Genomic DNA, 21,236 nt, shown 5'->3' on the forward strand with positions numbered 1-21,236 from the left:
TACCTTTGCATCAGATGGGTGGATTCCAGCAGCATCGATGCGGAAACCCAGGAATTCTGTGGATTCCACGCCGATCTGGCACTTTTCCTTCTTGAGTTTTAGGCCTGCCTCACGGAAACATTGGAGTACTGCACGGAGACGTTCCGCCAGGACTGCCGCTGATTCCCCCGTGATTAGGAATCATCAAAATACAGGCAGATGCCGGGAATGTTCTTCAGTGTTTGTTCCATACTTTGGAAAAACCCTGGTGCTACGCTTAACCCAAACTGCAAGCGGCACACTCAGAATGCACCTCTGTGTGTGATGATTGTTTGTGCTTTTGCGGTAGCATCGTCTACCGGTAGCTGCTAGTAAGCCTGGGCGAGGTCTAACTTAGCGAAGATTTGGCCTCCCTGGAGCGAAGCGAGGATGTGGCTCACTACTGGTACAGGGTAAGCATGCTGCTGTAGTGCCTTGTTTATGGTGCACTTGTAGTCTGCACAGATGCAAACGTCCCCATTAGGCTTAACTGGGGTCACTATTGAAGTCTCCCACTGGCTACAGTCCACAGGTTGGAGTACTCCCTGCTGTACCAGCTTGTCTAGTTCCACATCAATTTTAGGCTTCAACACAAAGGGAACCCTGCACGGTTTCAATTGGATTGGAGTTACTGCTGGATCAAAGTTGAGTGAAATGGGTGCCCCTTTGTATTGTCCCAACTCTGTGCTGAATACATCAGCATATTGTTGGCATACTACTGCTAGATCAGCTATTTGTGTTCGATGGATGCCTGTCACCCTGATGCCCAGGGCCTCGAACCAGTCCAGTCCTATGAGGCTGGTGCACGGTCCCTCTATGACCACTATGCTGAGGGGACCCTCGAACTCTCTGAATTGTACTCTAATGGTAGCTTCCCCCCTTACGGGAACATGGCAATTCTGGAAGTCCGTTAGCACTAAGCTTGATGATTTGAGCGGGACCCACCATCAGCTATGTTTGCAAATGTGGTTAAAAGTCATGGAGGAGATAATAAACAGGGACGATCCAGTATCTAGCTCCATGGAGCATGAGACCCCTTGCAGTCTTAATTGAATCTTATCTTTTCTTTGATGGAACGTTGGCCCCCGTGCATTGGATGCTATGCCTTCTTGAGCAGTATTCAACTCTGTTCTATCCTGGGGGCCATTTCCCCTTGTGCTGCTCTGTCACAAGTTTCATTTCCCATTGACGACCTCTGCAAACTCTGGCAAGGTGCCCTTGCTTTCCACAGGCACGGCATACTGCTGTGTGGAATCTGCACTCTGCTCTTTCATGCTGTCCCCCGCAGCTTGCGCAGCTCTGTGGGGAAGTTGCTTGCTCTGTGGAGCGTGGCCGTCTGGGTGGCTCACTCTGCAAGCGATCAATTTCTTCACTCTCATTGGCATCCCCCGATCCTTCTGCGGTCTCTTGGTGGATCGCTTTGGGGCTAGTGTGTGTTTTAGGTGGCTGGAGAGTCTTCATTGCCCCTCTGGCAGCCTCTTCCACCATGACTTCCTTCAATGCATCTTGGAAAGTCAGTTTCTCCATGGCGAATAGGCGCTGCTGTAATTCTCTATTATGCAGGCCGCAAACGAGCCTGTCTCTGAGACGGTCTTCCAGGTCAGGGAACTCGCATTGGCGCGAAGCTTGGCAAAGGGCTGCCACAAACTCTGCTGCAGATTCCCCAGATCTCTGCTCACATTGCTCGAATGCATAGCGCCAGGCAATTACTGAGAGTTTCAGCTCAAAATGTTCCCTTAATTTTTTCTTGAGGTCTGCGAAGGCCACAGTCTCTATACTTACCGGTGCTATCAGGTTTTCAGCGATATCAAACATGGCTTGTCTGCAGATTCATAGTAAGGTTGCCACCTTCAGGCCATCGTCTCTGATCTGGTTAGCCCGGAGATAGTTGTCTACTCAGGAGATGTATGAGCTCCACTGTTCTAGATGAGTAATATCGAACTCGTTGAGCCTTCCCAATTTAGCCATTTGGGGAGGCCCCTGTGGTGCTGGTTAATGCCTGTACTGCTGTGGTTGGAGCTGTGCTGCACTTTGGGATCCTGGGGACAGATCCCTCAGGTATATCTGTGCCTCCAGTGTGTCCCACCAGGACTTTTTACCTGGTCTGACACCAGTGATTTCAGCGTGCCTCCAGTGTGGCTTACTGGTAGGCGGGGGGTGAGAACTAGGCCTGCCAGGGCTCTTTACCCATCCTATCACTCAGTGATTTCAGTCTCTTGGTTAGCAGCAGCTCTCTCCTCTGCAGCATCCCACCTTCGTCAACACTATTGTGTAGTGGGCTTCAGTAGGCAAGGAGCAGACCAGCATAGTTACAACATTATTTATTGACTCAAACTAGAACTGGAGAACTGCAGGCAAATGCCTGTAATTTATACTCTGAGCCCACAGGTCCTTAACCAATCACAATACTTGAAAAACTTGCCCAAATATGAATGTTCAAAGTTTCCCTCCAAAACAGTTGGAGTGATGTGCACATACTCCTTCCTTCTCCTTTACCATCCATACTGGGATGTGGAAAGCAGGAAGCATATGTCACACTTGCTAAAACCCACGTCGTATGAAGTACTATGTATTTAACAAACAATGGAAAAACAGTGCCATCCCCAGCTTACAGTTTCAGATTACTAATCCATATTTACTATAATATTTACTAATCCATATTTACTATAATAAACTGGTTCTTTGCACATGTAGGGGAAGGCTGATCATTGTTATTGTCAACTCTACAATACTGTGTGAAGATTTAATGCTATATTTAAAAGCTGAGCTGTTTTCCTGTATGTATTATATGTTTGTTTTTCCTCCTTTTTCTGTTTCTTTTCCCATTTTGTTGTATCCCTTACTTAAATTATGTATATTATAGCAAATACTATTTCATGTTTTCACTCATTTGTTTAATTGGGTTCTCTTTGTATAGTTTTAGGATGTGGAGAACAGGTCCTGCTTTAGATAATATTTATGCAGAAATACTGAATTTCAAATGGGTTTGAAATCTTTCTACTAATTCCATTTTGCTGAACAAAGAATATTTAAGCAAAAAAATCACCTTAGATATAAAGTATAATTATCTTTCTTCTTAAAGCTATTTGCAGATTTATAGCTTACAAATTATAAATAATTCTATTTATTTCATCAAAGACTAATCTTATGACTAACTTTATAAACTGAGATTCAGATTATGAGTTCGCAATCTGTTCATTCCTGAATTCATGACTATTAATAGTTAAAGAATAGTAAAATAATTCATTATTTATACAAGTAAGAACTACTTGGTGTTCATATGTACAACAAATGAAAAAGATGGATGCCATTTTTTTCAGTTAGTAAGCTTAAATATGTAACTAAATAATATTAAAAGTAGTTGATGAATAAAAAATAGATTGATATTTTAAACTTCAGAAAAGAAAGTCAATTTTTACATTGGAGAGATGTGGAAAAAGTGTCCCCTGGGAATAGCATTGCATCCAACATGAAGGATAAGATGTCAGAATGGCCAGTGAAGCTTTTCCTGAATGAGACTGCAGGTTCACAGTGTCATAATGCTCCCTGAACACATGGGGTGTCGTTGGATATGACACTATGCACCATGTCCCTACCTGAGCCAGCTGAATCACGACCATTGCAATATGCTTGCTTTATTTCATTTATTTATTTGTTATTGTTGTAAGGTGCCTTAACTGTTGTAATAAAAAGAAAGGCAGAGTATATATATTCAGTAATAAATAAACAAATCACTTCCTGCTTATGATCAGATAGTCCATCCCTGAGCCCCAACATTCTGATGCTATCTTGTCTAATAGCAATAAATACAATTATAACTTCTTATTCTTCTTTTACAGCAAAATACACCCACCAGCTCTCATCATCATCTCCATGGAAGCAAATTTATTACATTAATCAAAAGAGCAATTCTATCAAATTGATCAAAGGAACATTCTCTTCAAAACTGTAGGGGGAAAAAAACACCCCTCCATAATATTTCCAGAAATGTTGCATTCTGTAATGTATTTATTTAGACTGCAACTGAGGTCTCTCTATATCAATATGTCACACTCACATTCCTATTTTTATGTTTTGCAGAGTAGGACTATAACTGAAATCTAGCCTGTACAGCATTAAGACAGAAGTGGGAAGGAAAGCCTGGCTCACCTCCAGCTCTTCCTCCAAGGGTCTTCTGGTTTGTAATGAGGGTTTATATCAGCCTTGATTAGTTCTGACCTGAACTGGCTTCCAAACAACTATCACAATGACAAAGCCTTCATCTCCCAGTAATCCCTAGTCTGCTGGGACTTTAGGTAGATTGTTGCACTATTTCACGTTTCTGGTTTGGGACAAAGGCCATCATTTCTTTCAATGTTGAGATCATTCTGGAGGAAATACGTCTATGCTGATGACCACAGCAGTGCCATTTTTAGACTTATACCAAAGGACCTTATGACTTTTTATTTGTTTTGTTCTGATGCACCTGCATAGGGAGAAGAAAGAATCCAATTATTTCATGACAATATGTATCAAGCGCCTTCTAAAAGAATAAAGCCTTGAATAGGGGAGACAAGTACCATGGAGGCTGAGTCCTTTTAACTTGTTTTTAAAAACACAGTATTATCTTCTTGTGAAGCTTCTATTAAGGGCAACTGGTTCAGCCCTGGACACTTTTGCTATCTTTAATGCTATTTTATTGAAATATCAATCCCCTGTATTTACTTTCAAATGCATAATTACTGTACTACATTGTATAATGGCATATTTCAGGAAAATAACCTTCATAGTTACCTCAAGGCTTTCTGACTTAAGCATTGAATTATATTCAATATTCAGTTCTTTAACAACAATAATTCTGCCTGCTTTGACTTGTTAACTCAATAGCTTTACCCAACGAGCTTAGCACTTCTCGATTCTTTTGGCTTGCAATTGCTAACTAGAGATGTTTTGTGAGGATTAAACCTGAGAAAAGCATGTGCCTTCAATGTGTTTTGATAATAGCAAGGACTTGGGTCCCAATCCAGCGGAAAGCTCTCTTGGGGAGCCCATGAAGTGAATGGAACTTTTCAGAATTTTGAGTCACCTTCTATTATTTCTTCAGCTTCAAGCTCTATGTGAGTCTGTCCCCTTTAGACAGTTGGCTTTACAATTCCTTTCAGATAACTGCAGTAGAAGGCAAGCAAAAAAAATATGTCCAAATTGTGACTAATAGGCTATAATAAGGGGCATCTTTTAGGAGAGGTTGGCCAAAATCTTCTCCAGTATAATTAACACGTTCCTTGTAAAAACAACAAGGTGGTGAATCCCAGTTAGGTGTAGGTAAGGCATCTGGCTAGAAACTGAAATACATGAGTTCTAGTCCCACCTTAGGCACAAAGTCAGCTATGTGACCTTGGGCCAGTTACTTTCTCTCAGTCCTAGGAAAGAAGCAATGACAAACAACTTCTAAAAAAAAGTTGTCAAGGAAACTGCAGGGAATTATCTTGGAGAACTGGACATGATTGAAGAGGGGGGGAAAATGGGTCACCTTTCAGGAAATGGCCAAAATCTTCTCCTGTATAACTAGCATATTCCCTGTGCCTGTAAAAAGAAAAAAGAAAAAAAGAGTTCTGAAATCCGCTTCCAGTGCCCAGCATTTGAGAAAGGGATTCATCCTAAAAATCCTGAGAAAGATGAGATACAAACATGTATTTATAATAAAATCCTAAAGGTTTGTGTATTCTGACAGTCTCAATAAATAGTTGGTTTTCCACTGTGCCTAATCTATTCAGAAGCTTTTACTATGCAGGAAAGTGGAAGAGGTGGCCTACACACATCTGAGCTTCTACCTCATTCTCAAAGTAATATCAGTTAGAATAATTCCAGTAGCTTTAAACCATTATTTAAATAATTCCCCCACTGATGTAACTCTCAGGGAAGCTGGCGAATAGAACAGCCACCCCCTCCCAAGATAGACATTTATCTTTCTTATCCTGCAAAGTAGAATATGCCAGAAAATTCCCTTTGTTATTTACTTAATATTCACTGCTACTATCCACATGTTATTATCTCCTAGACTTAATATACCATAATCAGTTGTATAATTTAGGTCTATCGAGAAGGATGGGTCGTCTTTCCAAGGCTTCTTTTGCTTTCTCTAAAAGTATTCCAAGCAGTCCAACTTGTATGACTACAGCCAAAAAATGTAACTGAACTACAACTTATTTCTCATTGAATGTATTTATCAGAAAATGCAGGTAGTTTGTTCAATGGTTTTTACAATAAACTGAAACATGCAAAATGCTTTCTGACTTTGTGCTACCTCATGATGGCCAAATTCATAGACAATAGTGTGTGTGTTGTATAATCATAATAGCTGATCTCACACATCATGCTAAGCCAAAAGCAAACAAATCACACTATGGCTTAGCATGAAAAATAAACCAGACCACTGACTTAACTAGTCAAGATTTTAAATCCTAAGAATTTAATCAAGGAATTTTCCAAAGAGGGCACCTGGACTTTGTGCCAAGAGACCCTCTAAAACTGGTTCCATGCTATTAAAAGATAAAGGAGGATTTGACAAATAGATATTTCTGTAGGTTGGTCTACTCTAGGAGGAAGACAGATCAGTTAGAATTTCCAATCTACAGCCTATTTGGAATCCTCAGATGATTCCTGTGTATGCTCATTAAATATTATTGAGTAATGGGGAGGAAAGCTGTATCGCTGGACTGCTACATTCACAGGAAACTCTAAAGCACAAAGTAGATAGCTACCTTTTGTTCTAGTGTGTTATGCAAACATAGATGGTATGGCTAGCTTATTGTTCAGTGTCCTGGATGAACTAGCAAAATTATCTAAATCTATCTACTATCTATCTATCTATCCATCCATCCATCCAACCAACCAACCAACCAACCAACCAACCATCCAATTTGAAGATCACCCATCTTCCTCACAAAGTGACTCTTGCTAAGTTTGAGTCAACCCTAATTTACCCATTACTGTGGGTATGTTTAATTGTAAAGACTAAAATCAGCAAGACAGAATCTAACACTGCTTTGACTAGACAGAACCATTGAAATGTGGAGCAAGAACATTCCAGTGACAAGGTTCAAAAAACAATGGCTTGAATTCTGTGTTCTGTGTGCAGAGTGCTGTGTGCAGAGTGCTGATATGGTATATCATGACTTCTTACTTGTCCAGGCTAAAGCAATTTATCTAGCACTATCAAGTCCTTGATGACCTGCTGTTATTTAATTCCTGCACAGAAGATTGAATTTCTGGAAGAAGGTAGATTTATCTTTCTTTTTGGTCTAAAATCTGATATTGTGCAGACACCATAATTGCACAACATTATAGATATTTGATTTTGCTCATAAATGGGACAGATTTTGAAGGTGTGATGTTTCTTCTATGTCTTTCATCCAGGAATCTGCAATCATCAAAGGGTGTGTCTCAGATCATAACACATATATCCTTTCCCATCCAACACTATAGACCTGTGCAGAGCCTTTGAAAGAGGTGGCTCCTCGGTGCAGTCATATTATTGGCAAGGTTCACAGAAGCTGTTTTCAACTGTGCATACTCACTTTACTCTACTCACATCTTTATTAATTGGAAAAGAGGTACATAAATCATAGGGCCTTTTCCTGCTTGAGCCTGGCCATGGTGCAAACATGCCCAATGTCTTTTTCTGTGCTATATCCTTGTGACAGGACCTTAATCTCATCCCTGTTCAAGCAACTGAAAATCAGGTCATTGAACTTGTCACGCCATTATTATTATTATTATTATTATTATTATTATTATTATTGTTGTTGTTGTTGTTGTTGTTGTTGTTGTTGTTGTTGTTGTTATTGCAATGACTCAGCAGTTAAAGATGCTGAACTTGTCATCTGGAAAGCTGACAACTCAGATTCAACACCCTGGCAGTGCAAAACAAGGTCTGCCCACCTAGCAGTTTGAAAGCATGCAAATGTGAGTAGATAAATAGGTACCACATTGGTGGAAAGGAAACAGCATTCCATGTACCTTCAGCATGACCATGGAAAATGCCTTCAGACAATGCTGACTCCTCATTTCTCCCTCCAAGAAACAGAGGTGAACACTGCACCCTGGAGTTGGACACAACTGGACTAGAAATCTTTACATTTTATCTATTGTTTCTGACCATATAATTTCAAGCAACCAGCATCTATTTCTACTGAATCTTAATTTGCATGTTTACTGTAACATGGACCAATCATTCCTTTTGTGTGTCCTTGCTATGAAACAACTTATTCTTAATGGTGAGAAATGGTAAAAAGATATAAATTAAATGGGGGATATTCCTCATGAGGAAATGACAGGTTTTTTAAAAACACTGTTGAAATATGATGGGAAATTGTAGAGCCAGCCCAAGATATTTCGTTTTCAAAGAAAAATATCCTATCATCTAGGGGTATCCATAAATTATGATTTTTAAAAAAATGATGACCACAATGGTGCAATTAAAGCTTTACATATTTTTATGTGTGTCACAGATGTAATTCGCATTAAAAATTGGGGAAGAGCTTTGATTGCAGCAGCATAGCCCCCTCTTGACCTTTTTGATCACACCCATTGGATACTCTTGTTGTCATCAAACCCCATCATATAAGGTAAGACCAGTTATTCTAGTCCCAAAAGGGGAGATGGCATTGTGGGTCTATTCACTGGCAGAATAACTTGTTTTGCTTTCTTTGACGGTGATTTGTTGATTGGACACTCTTCTTCAGGCAGCAAAATTTCTTGGGTTGACCTACAAAAGTAAGGCATTTAAAATTATTTATTGTCCTTCAGAGCATTCAAATCAGTTGCAAAAGGCCATTTTAACTCCTAAAATAATTGCAGCTTATTCCCATTTCTCAACATTTCCCTAGTTCTAGATAGACAAAAATCTGCTTTCCCATGGGAGAGCTGCAATCAGAAAGGGCTGTTCAGCAAGGTTCCTGTGTAGTCTCCCTGTCTCTGACTGCTTAGCCTTAGACCCTGACTTGCTCATTTTGAGAAGGCAACTGTGGAGGGTGCCAATATATATGCGTGGACAGAATCCTCCGCCCTTTCAGCAATTCTGTTTTCTCTATGAGGGTCTTCCTCGCATGAAAGTGAACAGAAAGCTTCTTCAGGCTTTCTTTTTTAACATGGGAACATTGGTGTGTGAAATGAGAGGCATAATGGGGACAGTTCCCGTCCCATTTTAGACTTCAGAGAAAAAGCTCAATACTTATACAGAGTTTCTGTCTTAGTAGTGTGGAAGGGTCAGTAGACAATGTGCTGCCTATTCCTACAGTTCTCATTCTGTTGTATGGGAGCTCATGTCTGGAGTTGTTTCCGCCAAAAGAGGGGTAAGGCAAGGGTATATTCTAGCCCTCCCTTTTTCAGTTTGCACACGAATTCAATAATTCAGGACCTTTCATCTTCTAATCATCACTCTCATGGTTAGCAGGTCATATAATTCCAGGACTAGCACTGATGATGTTACCTAATTTGGGTAACCAAATGTCTGCAAGGAAACAACCAAGCTCAGAGAGGATCAAGGACCCCACAATTCCAGCTTTGCTATATGTAGACAATGGAGTCATTTTGTCTGTCTTCCAAGTGGGAATGAGAAGGCATTGAGGGCACTGGCTTCCTTTTGCCTAAAAGAACGACTTGCAGTAAATTATCATGTGCTAGTGTTTGCACAACATAACAGTAAGTTATATACGTAAATGGCAAATCCGTGAATTCCCCCCCCCCTCCAATAGAGCATGTATGTATTTATAAAAACCTGGGGTGTCCTAGGCTTCCTTATCCTGGAGTTCCCTTAACAGGTAAGTGTAACCCAGGGGTAGTCAACCTTGGCTCTTTTTTGACTCGTGGACTTCAACTCCCAGAATTCCTGAGCCAGCTTAGCTTAGTTGAAGTCCACGAGTCATAAAAGAGCCAAGGTTGACTACCCCTGGTGTAACCCAATGTAGCTCCATAGTGTCTTAAGGTTCTTCTGTTGAAAGGAGGAAAGGATATTTTAATCTCACAAGGTTTTTCTTGCTAAGATCATCTCCCAGGTTCTTTGTGGTGTTCAATTTGCATTTTTACAAAGTTTAATATCCCGAAAGCTGTCCAGTCCAAATTAATAATAGCAATACTCACAGTTCCAAGATGCATCAAGAATGCTGTTCTATGGTTAGAGATAGTCTGGGATATTGATTTTCAAACCACTTTAAGCCTAGTATTCAACCACACCATTTATGGATTCTTTTCAAATGGGCCTGTGGAATTGTCTTATCTTTCTTCAATTCTAATTCTGAAATTTCATTGTGCTTTCAGTTTGGCCAGCCTGGATGTACTCCGCAGGTGTGGGGACAGTATATAAACATATCTTTTTGGCAGTGCTTATGTCCATGTGGCTCTGGGGAATCCTTAAGTCATATGCTTCTTTGTTGTTCTCTCTACAAGGAATCAAGAAAGATATATATTTATTCCATTTTAAAAAAAAATACCCTGATAGAGAGCACAATGTCTATCTGTCACTGCTTCTATTTGACCAGGGCCCTGACATATCTTTCCAGATTGTCTGATTTTGTGCTATAATTTTTTGCATCTCTCCTATTTAGGGTTTAGGTGTAGCACAAATTTTGATGATTGCCACTGGCATCTGTCCTACAGTTACTATAATAATGTATTTTATATAATATTATTTTTAATTTTTTAATTGATAATTACAGCTGTATTTATTTTATTGTTGTGCTTTCTGGCCCAAAGGCTCCCATCCCATTTTAACCTTTAGAGAAAAAGTTAAATATTTACACACTTTTCATCTTAATAGTTTGGAAGGGAGCAGATCATGTGTTCTCTGTCGCCACAGTTCTCATTCCCATTGCAATCTGCAGAACACCAACTACGAAGAGAGGGAGAGAAATATAAAGGCAACTGGTATAAATGTGTGGGGAAAATTTATTTTATTTCCTAAATCAACCATAAAAATTCTTTTTGGTCCAGAAGTTCTATCAATGTAAATGTAGCATTTAAGAACATGACAGAACCAATGCAAGGCCAATCATGTCCAATCTATCCAAGAAGCATAATCCCACCTGACCATATACCGGCATAAGGCGCATGGGCTACATTCAATTAAAAAGCATTGAAAAAAGATCAAAAATCATGAAAAACTAGAAGATATGTTTAAAAAGAAAGCATATATAAAAATAAGAGTCTAAAAGAAGGTTCAGGAGCATTCGATTGGTGTAAGGGAGCATTAAGGTTAGTATGTGGAAGACTATATCAAATTACAGAGCACTCTAGTACCCAATTGTACTTATGAAACATTAACGCTGCAATCCTACAGCTACTGATTTGAGAATACATTCCACTGAACTAAATGGGGATCAATACTGAGTAAACATGGATTTATTTTATTTGTCTGGTAAGGCATTAGCCAAAAACTATCATCTGAAGTATTTTTAGATAAAGATGAAGTCTCCAGTTGAATTCAACTCCTGGTGTCTTCATGGATTATCTATGTAGTTTTCTAGGCAGCAGCGAGGAAGCAGTTTGTCATTAACTTCTTCATGAGTTTAACATTTTTTAAAAAATGTTCCAATCTGCTTTACAGTCCTAGCAATTGCCTAGTAGTCTCCCACCCAAGTCCTAATTAATACTGCTTAATTTATTCTAGGTGTGGGGAGGTAGACCCCAGCCAAGATTGGCTGACTATGTACTTATCTTTCTTTATAACAGCAGGGCCTTATTTCTTTCCCAGTGTAGTCTGTGTTGTGATTTTCCCCATTGATTGAGGCAGCTCATGGGGACAGGGCAACAATGCAATGCACAGCTAGCACAATTGATTATTAATCTGGAGTGTACCCTTCCTTGGATGAGGCCTGTTTGTGTCAAAAGTCCCAGACAAATATACCCAACATGCTTTCCTCATAACATAGTTGAACTGTTAAATATGTGAACAACTATGTTCTCCATGCTAAAGGCAACTCTTTTTAAGTGTTGTTTTCAGTTAAACGGGCTTTTATGCCATTGGGATTAATATGTTGCAATATCTGATGAGATCTTTAAAAATATTATAGAATAGAATAGAAAATAATAGAATTGGGAGGGACCTTGGAAGTCTTTTAGTCCAACCTCCTGCTCAAGCAGGAGGACCTATACCATTCTAGACAAATGACTGTCCAATCTCTTCTTAGAAACCCAAGTGATGGAGGATTAAAACCAACCATTTTTTTCTCAAACTGATTGAGTATTAAATGTTTCCACTTCCCGCCCCCAGGCAAAGCAAAGGAAGCTTTCAAACTAAGTGCAGATTTGTTGTAGGATTATGCCTCTAGTGCTCTAAACAAAGTAGAAGAAACAATAGGTAGCACCTTTAAGCTACCTCAGTTTTAGTGAGAAATCAGCAGAATAAGGAAATATTTTGCTCTGCTTTTTTCAGGTGCAAATTATGAAAAGAAATCTGAAATATTGGAATGGGAAACCTGCCTTTAACAATCAACCTATGGGAAGGAATATGTGCACAGAGAACTCATTTGGGGACATTATGAGAAAGTTAAACTTGTGTATTTCATGGTCCTCTCCATTTCTGGAAGGCAAAAAACCCCTTCCACTTCCTCTTCTTTATCTAGGTATCATTTGGCCTGTGACACCTTCCCCCAGACATTGACCAAATATGCAACAAATGTCAATACATTTTAAAGAAAAGCTTGACAAAATTGCTTATGTAAGTTTGTATTCTAGAGTTTGAGTTTCAGCCAAAATTAAATAAGTTAAACAGTATTCATTCGTTTCACCAAAATAGTTTTAATATGGGTTTAACACTCTTCTGAGGCGTCTTAAAATATTGGGGGGGGGGGTGTTCCTGCTCCTCATCCTCAAAAGAACTTAACTCTTGACTTGAGCTCTGTATCGTTAAGAACCCTGAGAAAAATAGGCCTAAATATATTGTTGTGGTGCATTTTTAAACAATAGAAACACCCCTGTCTAGGCTGTGCCACTTCAAACTGTAACAGTGAGAGAAAGCTCCCTTCCACATCAAAAGACTCTGACTCTCGGAAACGGAAACGGCACATCTTCTCCTGCCGGCTTTTCTTTTCGCCCACATGTTTTCCTCAGTCAAACGGATCAGTCAAGTGAGTCCCATCTGCAGTCTGAAATACTGTTGGCCAAACAATAGTTGCAGTCTAGGGTTGTTGGGATGTTGCAGAAAAGTTGTTTTAGTCAGAAAACGCCAACAGTTTATGGGTGAAACCCAATGAGGACCTGCATTCTAGGCGCCTCAGGCTGATTCGCCCCATTAGCTGGTCAGCCATTTTTTTTTTTAGCCGCGCACCTGGGCCCCCCGGGAATTCGGGCTGGGGGGGTGTGATTGGAGAGCGCGCGCGAAAGGGGGAACGCGCGCGCTTGTTTTCCACGCGCCTAGCTCCCTCTCGGCCATTTTAGTGCCACCAACTCTTCCTATTTGGGGCCCTGCTCCTTTTCTATGAAATACCGTGAAGTATTAATATTCAGAGAGTTATCTTAAGCGTGGGGGGGAGGAAGCTACTTCTTCACTTTTGCATAAGCGGAGGTAAATTACAGTATTTGGCTTGCTTTCAGAACGGAACGCGGCGCTTGCAGGGCGGCCTGACCTCCGCACCTCTCGTCTTGCAAGCTGAGCACTCTCTCGCCTCTCACGACCGCCAGCAGCGTGGGCATTGCCTTGGCAGAGTTTTCCCTAACCCAAGAGCTGTGACCTTACGGTGGGTCCTTGGTATCATCAGCGCTAGGTCTCCCCGCTTCGTTATCACTCAAGATTACTCCTTGGAATTCGGGAAGGAACTCATCTTCTTTGGTTCATCCTGATAAACGAGAGCAGGACAAGGGGAATCTCTACGGGTCCTATGTCACTCGGTTTTGTTCTCTGCCTATGAATTGTTGTAAAACCCCTCAACCTACGAACGCTGAAGTAGCTCTCCGTGATCCCAGAAGCGGAGGGGGACAAAACGGAAAAAAGCACTTTCTCCATTGAGCTTCAGCTCAAGCCAGGAGCCCAGAGTCCGCCTACCTTCACTTCAGGATCAACTTGTCAAACAAAAAGAAGCAAAGGGGGAGGTCCGCTTTAGGTCCGTCTGATTTAGATGCGTAGTTAAACACCTCTCCAGCCACTGGGTCTCTAGCTCAAGGAATCCTTGACTGTCTTCCCGCTCTTCGGCTGCAAGTTTCAGGAAGTCCAGCTATTTAATGGAAACCCATTCTTTTTCTCCCAGGGCATTGTTCACCAGTTGTAGCTGGACTTCTGCCGCGAAAGGCAAAGCTGTTTTGCATCCTCTACCCGGCTTTCTTCATCAGTGGTTTAATGCACCTCTCAACCCTCTCTCTTTAATAAAAAGAACCGTCTTGTCGTCCAGATTATGGGCAACATTCTGAGTCTTGTAAAGCACGTGCCTTGAACTTCTGGTTGGGGGTCGTTATCTTCAGGCCAATGTTTGCTCAGTAACAAATTGATTGTTATTTGTTCATTTATTAAATTTATTTATTAAATTTGTTTTATTTATTATTTGTTTGCTTATTAAACAAATTGTTAATGGCGTGATTGGGCGCTGGGTTGTGTGTGTGTGTTTCTTAGTCAGTCTGGTTCTCCCAACTACAAGGGAGAAGGAGGATTCCCAGGGACTTGGTAATATTATACAATTATCTGCGATGAGCAGAGGTCTCTTTCCACACTTAGAAACTTCAGTGACCGAGGACGTCTTTAGAGACAAGTAGCCCTCTCTTAAGGATAAGGCCAGAACAAAGCCTGCGTGTTACCATGGGATTTCCTCCCAAACGACATCAGCACCACGAAGCTCGGAGATCAACTCTGTTGTAGACAAGAAGCAATATTGATCTTTGGCAGGATTCCCTGGGTGACAGTCTTGCTCCCTGCCCGGGAGTCTATTGCCTTGTCTCCATAAACCGGGATCTGAGAGGCTGAGCCAGCGTTTCCTATACATTATTCTGTCGCCAGTGCCAGCCTTCGGTTTCGCAAGGCTGTGTCCGCATTCTTGGGTCTTCTTGGGGCAGTTACTATATACCAGCAGTATCCCACTCTGAAGTTTTCCAGATGTGTGGAACGGCAGTTTCCATCTTGCCGAGGCCGCTGGAGCGGAAAGGTCGCTCGTACTTTTAAAACATTCTTTTACCTACCTTCCCCCCCTTTTCTTGAAAAAAACTCGGGATGGCTCCCCATCTTGTAATCAACTATTTCAAGCGGGTCCTTGTAGTTCAGCGCGCCACACCCTTTACCTTGTGTGTGGTACAGTCTCCTTTTTTGAGCGCTCAGCGCGCTTAGCGGTCCGCGTGTCAGCCACCACAACGAGAACCCTGTAAGGAAGGGCGGCCTTAGTACCCCAAACTATCATCACCCCCTCGTTTGCAACGCTTTCCTTTTAACTGCCACGTTGTACTAAGGAGCCAAAAGGAGCGGCTCACCCCCTTCACGGAGACACCGCCGACCTTCGAGACCAGAGTGGCCAACGCACCATCTTACTTGGCCAAATTCAGGATATTCTCTTGGATACCCTCTAAGCATCTCCCACCGGTGCGGGAACTGGCAGAAAGAAACCCTTCCAGTCGGGAGCCCGACCTAGCTGGGGAGGAAGGGAAGGCTGAAGCTAAAGCAACACCTTGTTGGTCTGTCCTCTCGGCGTGGCGCGCGGGAATGAATGAAGAGCTGTTGGGGGGGGGGGGTGTCTGCCAATCTTTTCAGACTTTGAGAATGGAAATTCGGGGAACCCCTCCCGCGCTGGAGAGGGCGCCAGGCAAGCGATCCCGGCGGAGGGAGCGCGCTGGGGGGGGGGGGCTGGCGGCTGGGGGCAGCGGTGTGGCTCCGCCCCCCGCGGTATCTGTCGTAAACCTGGCGCCGCCGGTCTAAAATAAACGCTAGCTAGAGAGAAAGGGAAGGGAGGGCTGGCGCGACGCCGCCACCTCCCCCTCCTCTTCGCCCCCTCTTCCTCCTCCTCCTCCTGCCGGGTTCCCGCGCAGCGGCGACGGCGCTCAGCCCCCTTTTTCTCTGGACTCGACAGCAGCGTCCGCCGGGCGATCGGGAAGGGAGCCCAGGGGCTGCCCGGCGAGCCATGTCGCTCAGCCCCAAGCACACGACTCCTTTCTCCGTCTCCGACATCCTGAGTCCTATGGAGGAGACCTACAAGAAGTTCGGCGCCATGGAGGGTAGTCTGGGTGCACCCTTGGGCGTGGGAGTGGGCGCCACCGCCTACCGCCAGACCTCGAGTTCAGCCCTCCCGTCCCAGCAGCAGCACCCCATGGCAGGCCACAATACTGCCGCCTACCACCCCATGGCCCACGCGGGGGTCTCGCAGTTCGCTCACGGTTCAATGGCTGGCTATTGCAACGGCGGGCTGGGCAACGTGGGCGACCTGGCGTCCTATCCAGACAGCGTGCGCAGCAGCACAGCAGCCTCCGGCTGGTATGGAGCCAACCCGGATCCCCGGTACCCCACGAGTAAGCGGGGAGGGGCGAGAGAGGGAGGGACTGGATCAGCTGGGGGGGTTCTCTTTGCCAGGGGTGGGGGGTGTGCGCTCTGAAGGGCGTCCCATATGAAGCTCTCTTTGGGATGATGCTCTTCCTCAAGTGTCTTTTTCCCAGGCCTGGGTGAGAAAATCCCAAGTTTCACAGTGGGAAAACGGAGAATTGTTGGGTGTGCTCAGGGATACTCTAGAATCCCAGGGCCGAATGGTGAGGGAAAGAGGGTCCTTTTCTGTCTTAGAGGGGAACCACTAATGTTAAAGTTATTTTAAAATGCCACTGGGTGATTATGACCTTCAGAGTGGCCTCTTCTCTGGTTTTTGGCCTTGGTGACAACTTCTTTTAACTTGTGCCCCGTGTGCTCAGTTTCCAGGCTGATGGGGCCCTCCGGGGCCATGAACATGGCCGGCATGGGAGCTCTGTCAGGAATCGCGGAGGCTGCCAAATCCATGGGCCCCGGTCTTCACGCCACTCCGCGGAGGAAAAGAAGGGTGCTTTTTTCGCAAGCCCAGGTCTACGAACTGGAGAGGCGCTTCAAGCAGCAGAAGTACCTGTCGGCGCCCGAGAGGGAGCACCTCGCCAGCCTCATCCACCTCACGCCCACCCAGGTGAAGATCTGGTTCCAGAACCACCGCTACAAGATGAAGCGGCAAGCCAAAGACAAGGCGGCTCAGCAGCTGCAACAGCCACCGCCGCCGGAGGGACCCGGCCTGTGCCAGCCGCCGGCCCCAACGCAAGCGGCGTCTCCGAGACGCGTGGCGGTGCCCGTCTTGGTCAAGGACGGCAAGCCCTGTCCGCACAGCGCAGCCGCCGCCGGCCAAGCCGCCGCCGGCCAAGCCGCTTCCGGCGCCGGCGGCAGCAATGGGGCAGGCGGGAGCGCCGCTCAGCACCAGCACCCGCAGACGCAAGGGACCTCGCTGGGCCAAGCCCCGGACCTGGAGGAGATGTCTCCGAGCCCGCCGTCCTTGCACGGCCAAGTGGGCTCCCTGGCGCAGATGGACGCGGCTGCTGTCGACTATAGCGGCGGCCTGGTCAATGCCAGCTTGCTCTATGGGCGGACATGGTAACAAGTCCTCCTCCTCCCCAGCGAATCGCGGAAGTGGCTCTTCTCCCCTCTAGTATTGGGTCCCGGATCGACAGCTCCCCTGGCTTCTTTCCTTCCCCTTCGGGGTTCAACCTCAGCAGAGGGTCTTCCCTGCTAAACTTGGGCATTGCGGAGGAAAAGGCGCCCGCCTCCTTCCGCTGCTCTGGCCACCCGAAGCCAGTAGACCCGGCGACCCACACGGGGCCTTCAATGGCCAAGAGTAAACAAAACAGGTGGAGAAAACGTTCATAGGTGCTCTGTACAGTAAGTCCCTCTCGACAGCTTCAGGGAAGAGGGGAAAGCCCCCGTTTCCTCCGAGGCCGTCCCCGAAGTGGTGGGGGTAACTCCAGACGTCGGTGGGAGCCAGGTTTCCCTGCGCACCTAAGCTGAAAAAGGCAACTAAAGAAGATCAACCGCCGCCTTGTGAAGTGCAGCTTACTTCTGGTGAACCAAACCGAACTACAAATAATGCCAATAATAATTTTACCTGGGAACCCCTTAAGTGCAATCTCATTATTACTGATTGAGAGCTGATTGAATTGTAACTCAAGGTCGACTGGCGAACATTATCCGCCATTTTCACAAAAGAGAAGGGGCGACGCTCGCAGAGAGGAGAAGGGAGGGGAGGAGACCTACTTGTACCGTTGTACCCGGTAATGATAATTTTTTTTAAAACAACAACAACAACAACATTGAATCTCGGGTTCACATTTAAGAGAGGAAAAAATAACAAAGAGGCTGTTGTTAAATATTATCTAGTAGGGGTTTGGTTATATTACTGGCAAACAACTGTATTGCAAACTACAATTCATTCCAATAAAAGGGAAACGGGCTAATGAAATGAAGATGAAATCCTCCGTAGCAAATATGTTGCCTCCCTGTGGATTTTTTTTTTTATCAAAGGTACAGTGCTGCAAGGAGTTTTCCTGCAGAAAGAGCACGAACAAACTTCGCGAAAGGGTGTACCTACCTCTAATTATTTTAAACTTTAATGCTTGTAAAAATGACTGAGTTGCTAAGTGATTTCTTAACCGAAGGAAAAGATAGATGTTGACAGGATGCAGAATCAGTAAAAATCTTTGAATTATTTAACTGGAAGTGTAGAAAACAAATCAAGAAAAAAAAGGAGGAATTAGCCAAAATGCAAACTGTGTGAGAAACTGAAGAGGAAACGGAAAACACTTTTGCATGAGTTTTTCTCAGATTGCATTCCTAAGAAACAGATTCTATGAATATAAATATCATACCACAAAAAGCTCAAATGGTGAGAATAGTTAGGCTGCTACCCTACACTCATTTATAGGAGAAATGAATCCTGGAAGGTTCACTTTGGGATGGTTAGGAAGATTGCTTTTTGGGAGGGGCTGTTTAAAATCCCATTTAATTCTGCAGGATACAAGCAGTCTCAATTATGTGCAAGATTGCAGCCACATTGCACCTTGATCTGGCCTCCAGCAATGTTGTCAGTCATTATATATTTTTATTATTGTTTATCTGGTTACGTTTTTTAAAAAATGAAGGTATTTCCTAATCCAGTTTCTATGACTGATTTGGTCTTAATTGTCAGAAAATTGGTGAATATAATTATTTGGTCTGGAACAACCAACAATATTTTTTCCTAGGGGAGCATGCAATTCCATTTGTTTTGAGATGTATATTTTAATACATGAAAAAAGGTTAGGCTGATCACTTTGACCACCTTGAAATGAATACAAATTGAATAAAGTAAAATCAGAATCAGGATCTACTCATGATTTAGTCGGGAAAGCAATTGGTGGAATTCATGCAAATATTAGGAGTATCAGGAATACTTTAACATTTTTAAACTTTAAAAAGGGCAGGGACAAGAAATTCTCCTATGGAAACTTCAATTAAGGGAGACACCAAAGATCAGAATTTCCTCCATTCCTGTGAAAGTCTGGGTTCCAGGTGTTTGGGGGCAGCCTGGTAATCCTTTAATATTTCAATATGTGAATCCTAATGGGAGCATTACCACAGCCCAAAGTATTTTTGATGCTGATTTAAATAGATTTTTCTTCTAGGTAAAGTCATTCAGCATAGGAACATAAAGAGAATAACTTCAGAACTGTTGTCCAGCTCCCATTTATTTCAAGTAAGTGAAGGAAAAATTCCCTTTGGAATGTGCCTTAGGGAACATGGAGTCCATGGAAACACAAGGCTAGAGGGTGCGGGTGGGAGGTTTGGTGAGACCCTGGTTCAGACGAGCTCAAAATTGGGGATAAACATTTTAGTTCAGAGTAGTGACGTTTACTTCCAAATATGCAGACAGCAGGAACCAGCTCCACTGAAATAACTTAGAAGAGGGCCACCAAAATTTTGGATGCATTTGTTTTATATTTTGTTTAAGTTTCTAAATAAAAGTATATGAGATAATATTCACCTGAGAGGAAGTTCCATTGTATTAAATGAGGTTTAACTTTGGAGTATATATGCTTAGGATTTCTCATTTAAAAATAGTGGATTTTAAAATATCATTCCCTGGATGGTGCTTTTTTTTGGGGGGGGGGGAGGAAATTGGATTGTTATCCTATTCAGAAGTAAAAGCAGTGGATCACAGCAGAACTCCATTCCTTGTAATTATTTTCAGGGTTGTGTAAAACTGGGGTTTCGGAACTAGTACAATTAATGGGAATTTGTAGTAGAACCAAATTATTTTAAGTTGGACTAATTTTATTGGAAAAGTTTAGGGTCCACATACAAAGTGATCAAATGCCTTACATGCCTCAATATCTTGAAGTTGGATAATCGAATGTCAATTCAGGAGGAATACTGTTCATAGAATTGCACCGGATTATACACTTTGAGGTTTGTTTGAAATAAATATGGGGCTGCCCTATTATCTGGGTAAAACTTTCTTTAAAAGAGAATCGCAGGCATCAGTTCTAAATAGCTTTAGTCTATAGTTCCAAGCACTTCTAGGAGAAAGACTGATTGGACTTAGTGGAATTTACTTCCGAGTAATCATGCTAAGATTGTAATCTAAATTTAATCCTCTATTTCTATATACTAGGGAGATACCCTTACTGGGTGCAACATGGTTTCTTTTCAACAGACACATGTAGGATTGTGCTGTAGTCCAATTATCTTCCATTGCCCTTATTTTGTTATTCTATTTATTATGTTGAATAAATGTTAGACAAAACTATTTAGCTATTTAATTAAGAACACCTCTGTATTTTCTTGTGTAGTAAGGAAGTCACACATTTCCTTCGGATCAACTCATCTACTTAACTTGTTGTGTTATGTGTTAAAGATGTGAGGTCTCCTCCCTCCCGTCTTTTTTTAACTATACTGTTCTTTAATAAAGAATAAATACCATTAAAAGAGGAGAGAGAAGACTAGGTGAAAAGAAACAGCAGGGAATATGTGCAAGGTGGTAAATATACAGGGCCTGGGCCATCAATTATTTTATCCATTAACTTCAAGACAGAAATTTGCAGAATTCATGTTAACGGCTTATTTGTCTACTTTTATGCTACTGCTTTGTATCATAATGTGCATTTGCCAAGAACTAAGTTCCTTGGAGATAGTTACTCCTGAGTAAGCACGAGTAAGCATGGATTTTATTTCCTACATATGGCTTAGTTGGCTTCAAACTCAGCTGTCTGTAGAACTCATTTCTAAATACTGCAATAGG

General features: G+C 42.9%; 1 protein-coding gene across 1 annotated transcript; it reads left to right on the plus strand.

Annotated features, from left to right (window-relative positions):
* The first annotated feature begins 16,085 nt into the window (after nt 1–16,085).
* NKX2-4 (NK2 homeobox 4) lies at nt 16,086–17,561 on the plus strand. Its single transcript, XM_015827263.1, has 3 exons — nt 16,086–16,470; nt 16,861–17,290; nt 17,354–17,561. Exons 1-3 carry the CDS (start codon nt 16,086–16,088, stop codon nt 17,559–17,561), a joined length of 1,023 nt encoding a protein of 340 aa, XP_015682749.1.
* The last annotated feature ends 3,675 nt before the right edge of the window (nt 17,562–21,236 follow it).

This window comes from Protobothrops mucrosquamatus, unplaced genomic scaffold, assembly GCF_001527695.2.
Source record: "Protobothrops mucrosquamatus isolate PMUCROS unplaced genomic scaffold, P.Mucros_1.0 scaffold_213, whole genome shotgun sequence".
NCBI lineage: Eukaryota > Metazoa > Chordata > Lepidosauria > Squamata > Viperidae > Protobothrops > Protobothrops mucrosquamatus.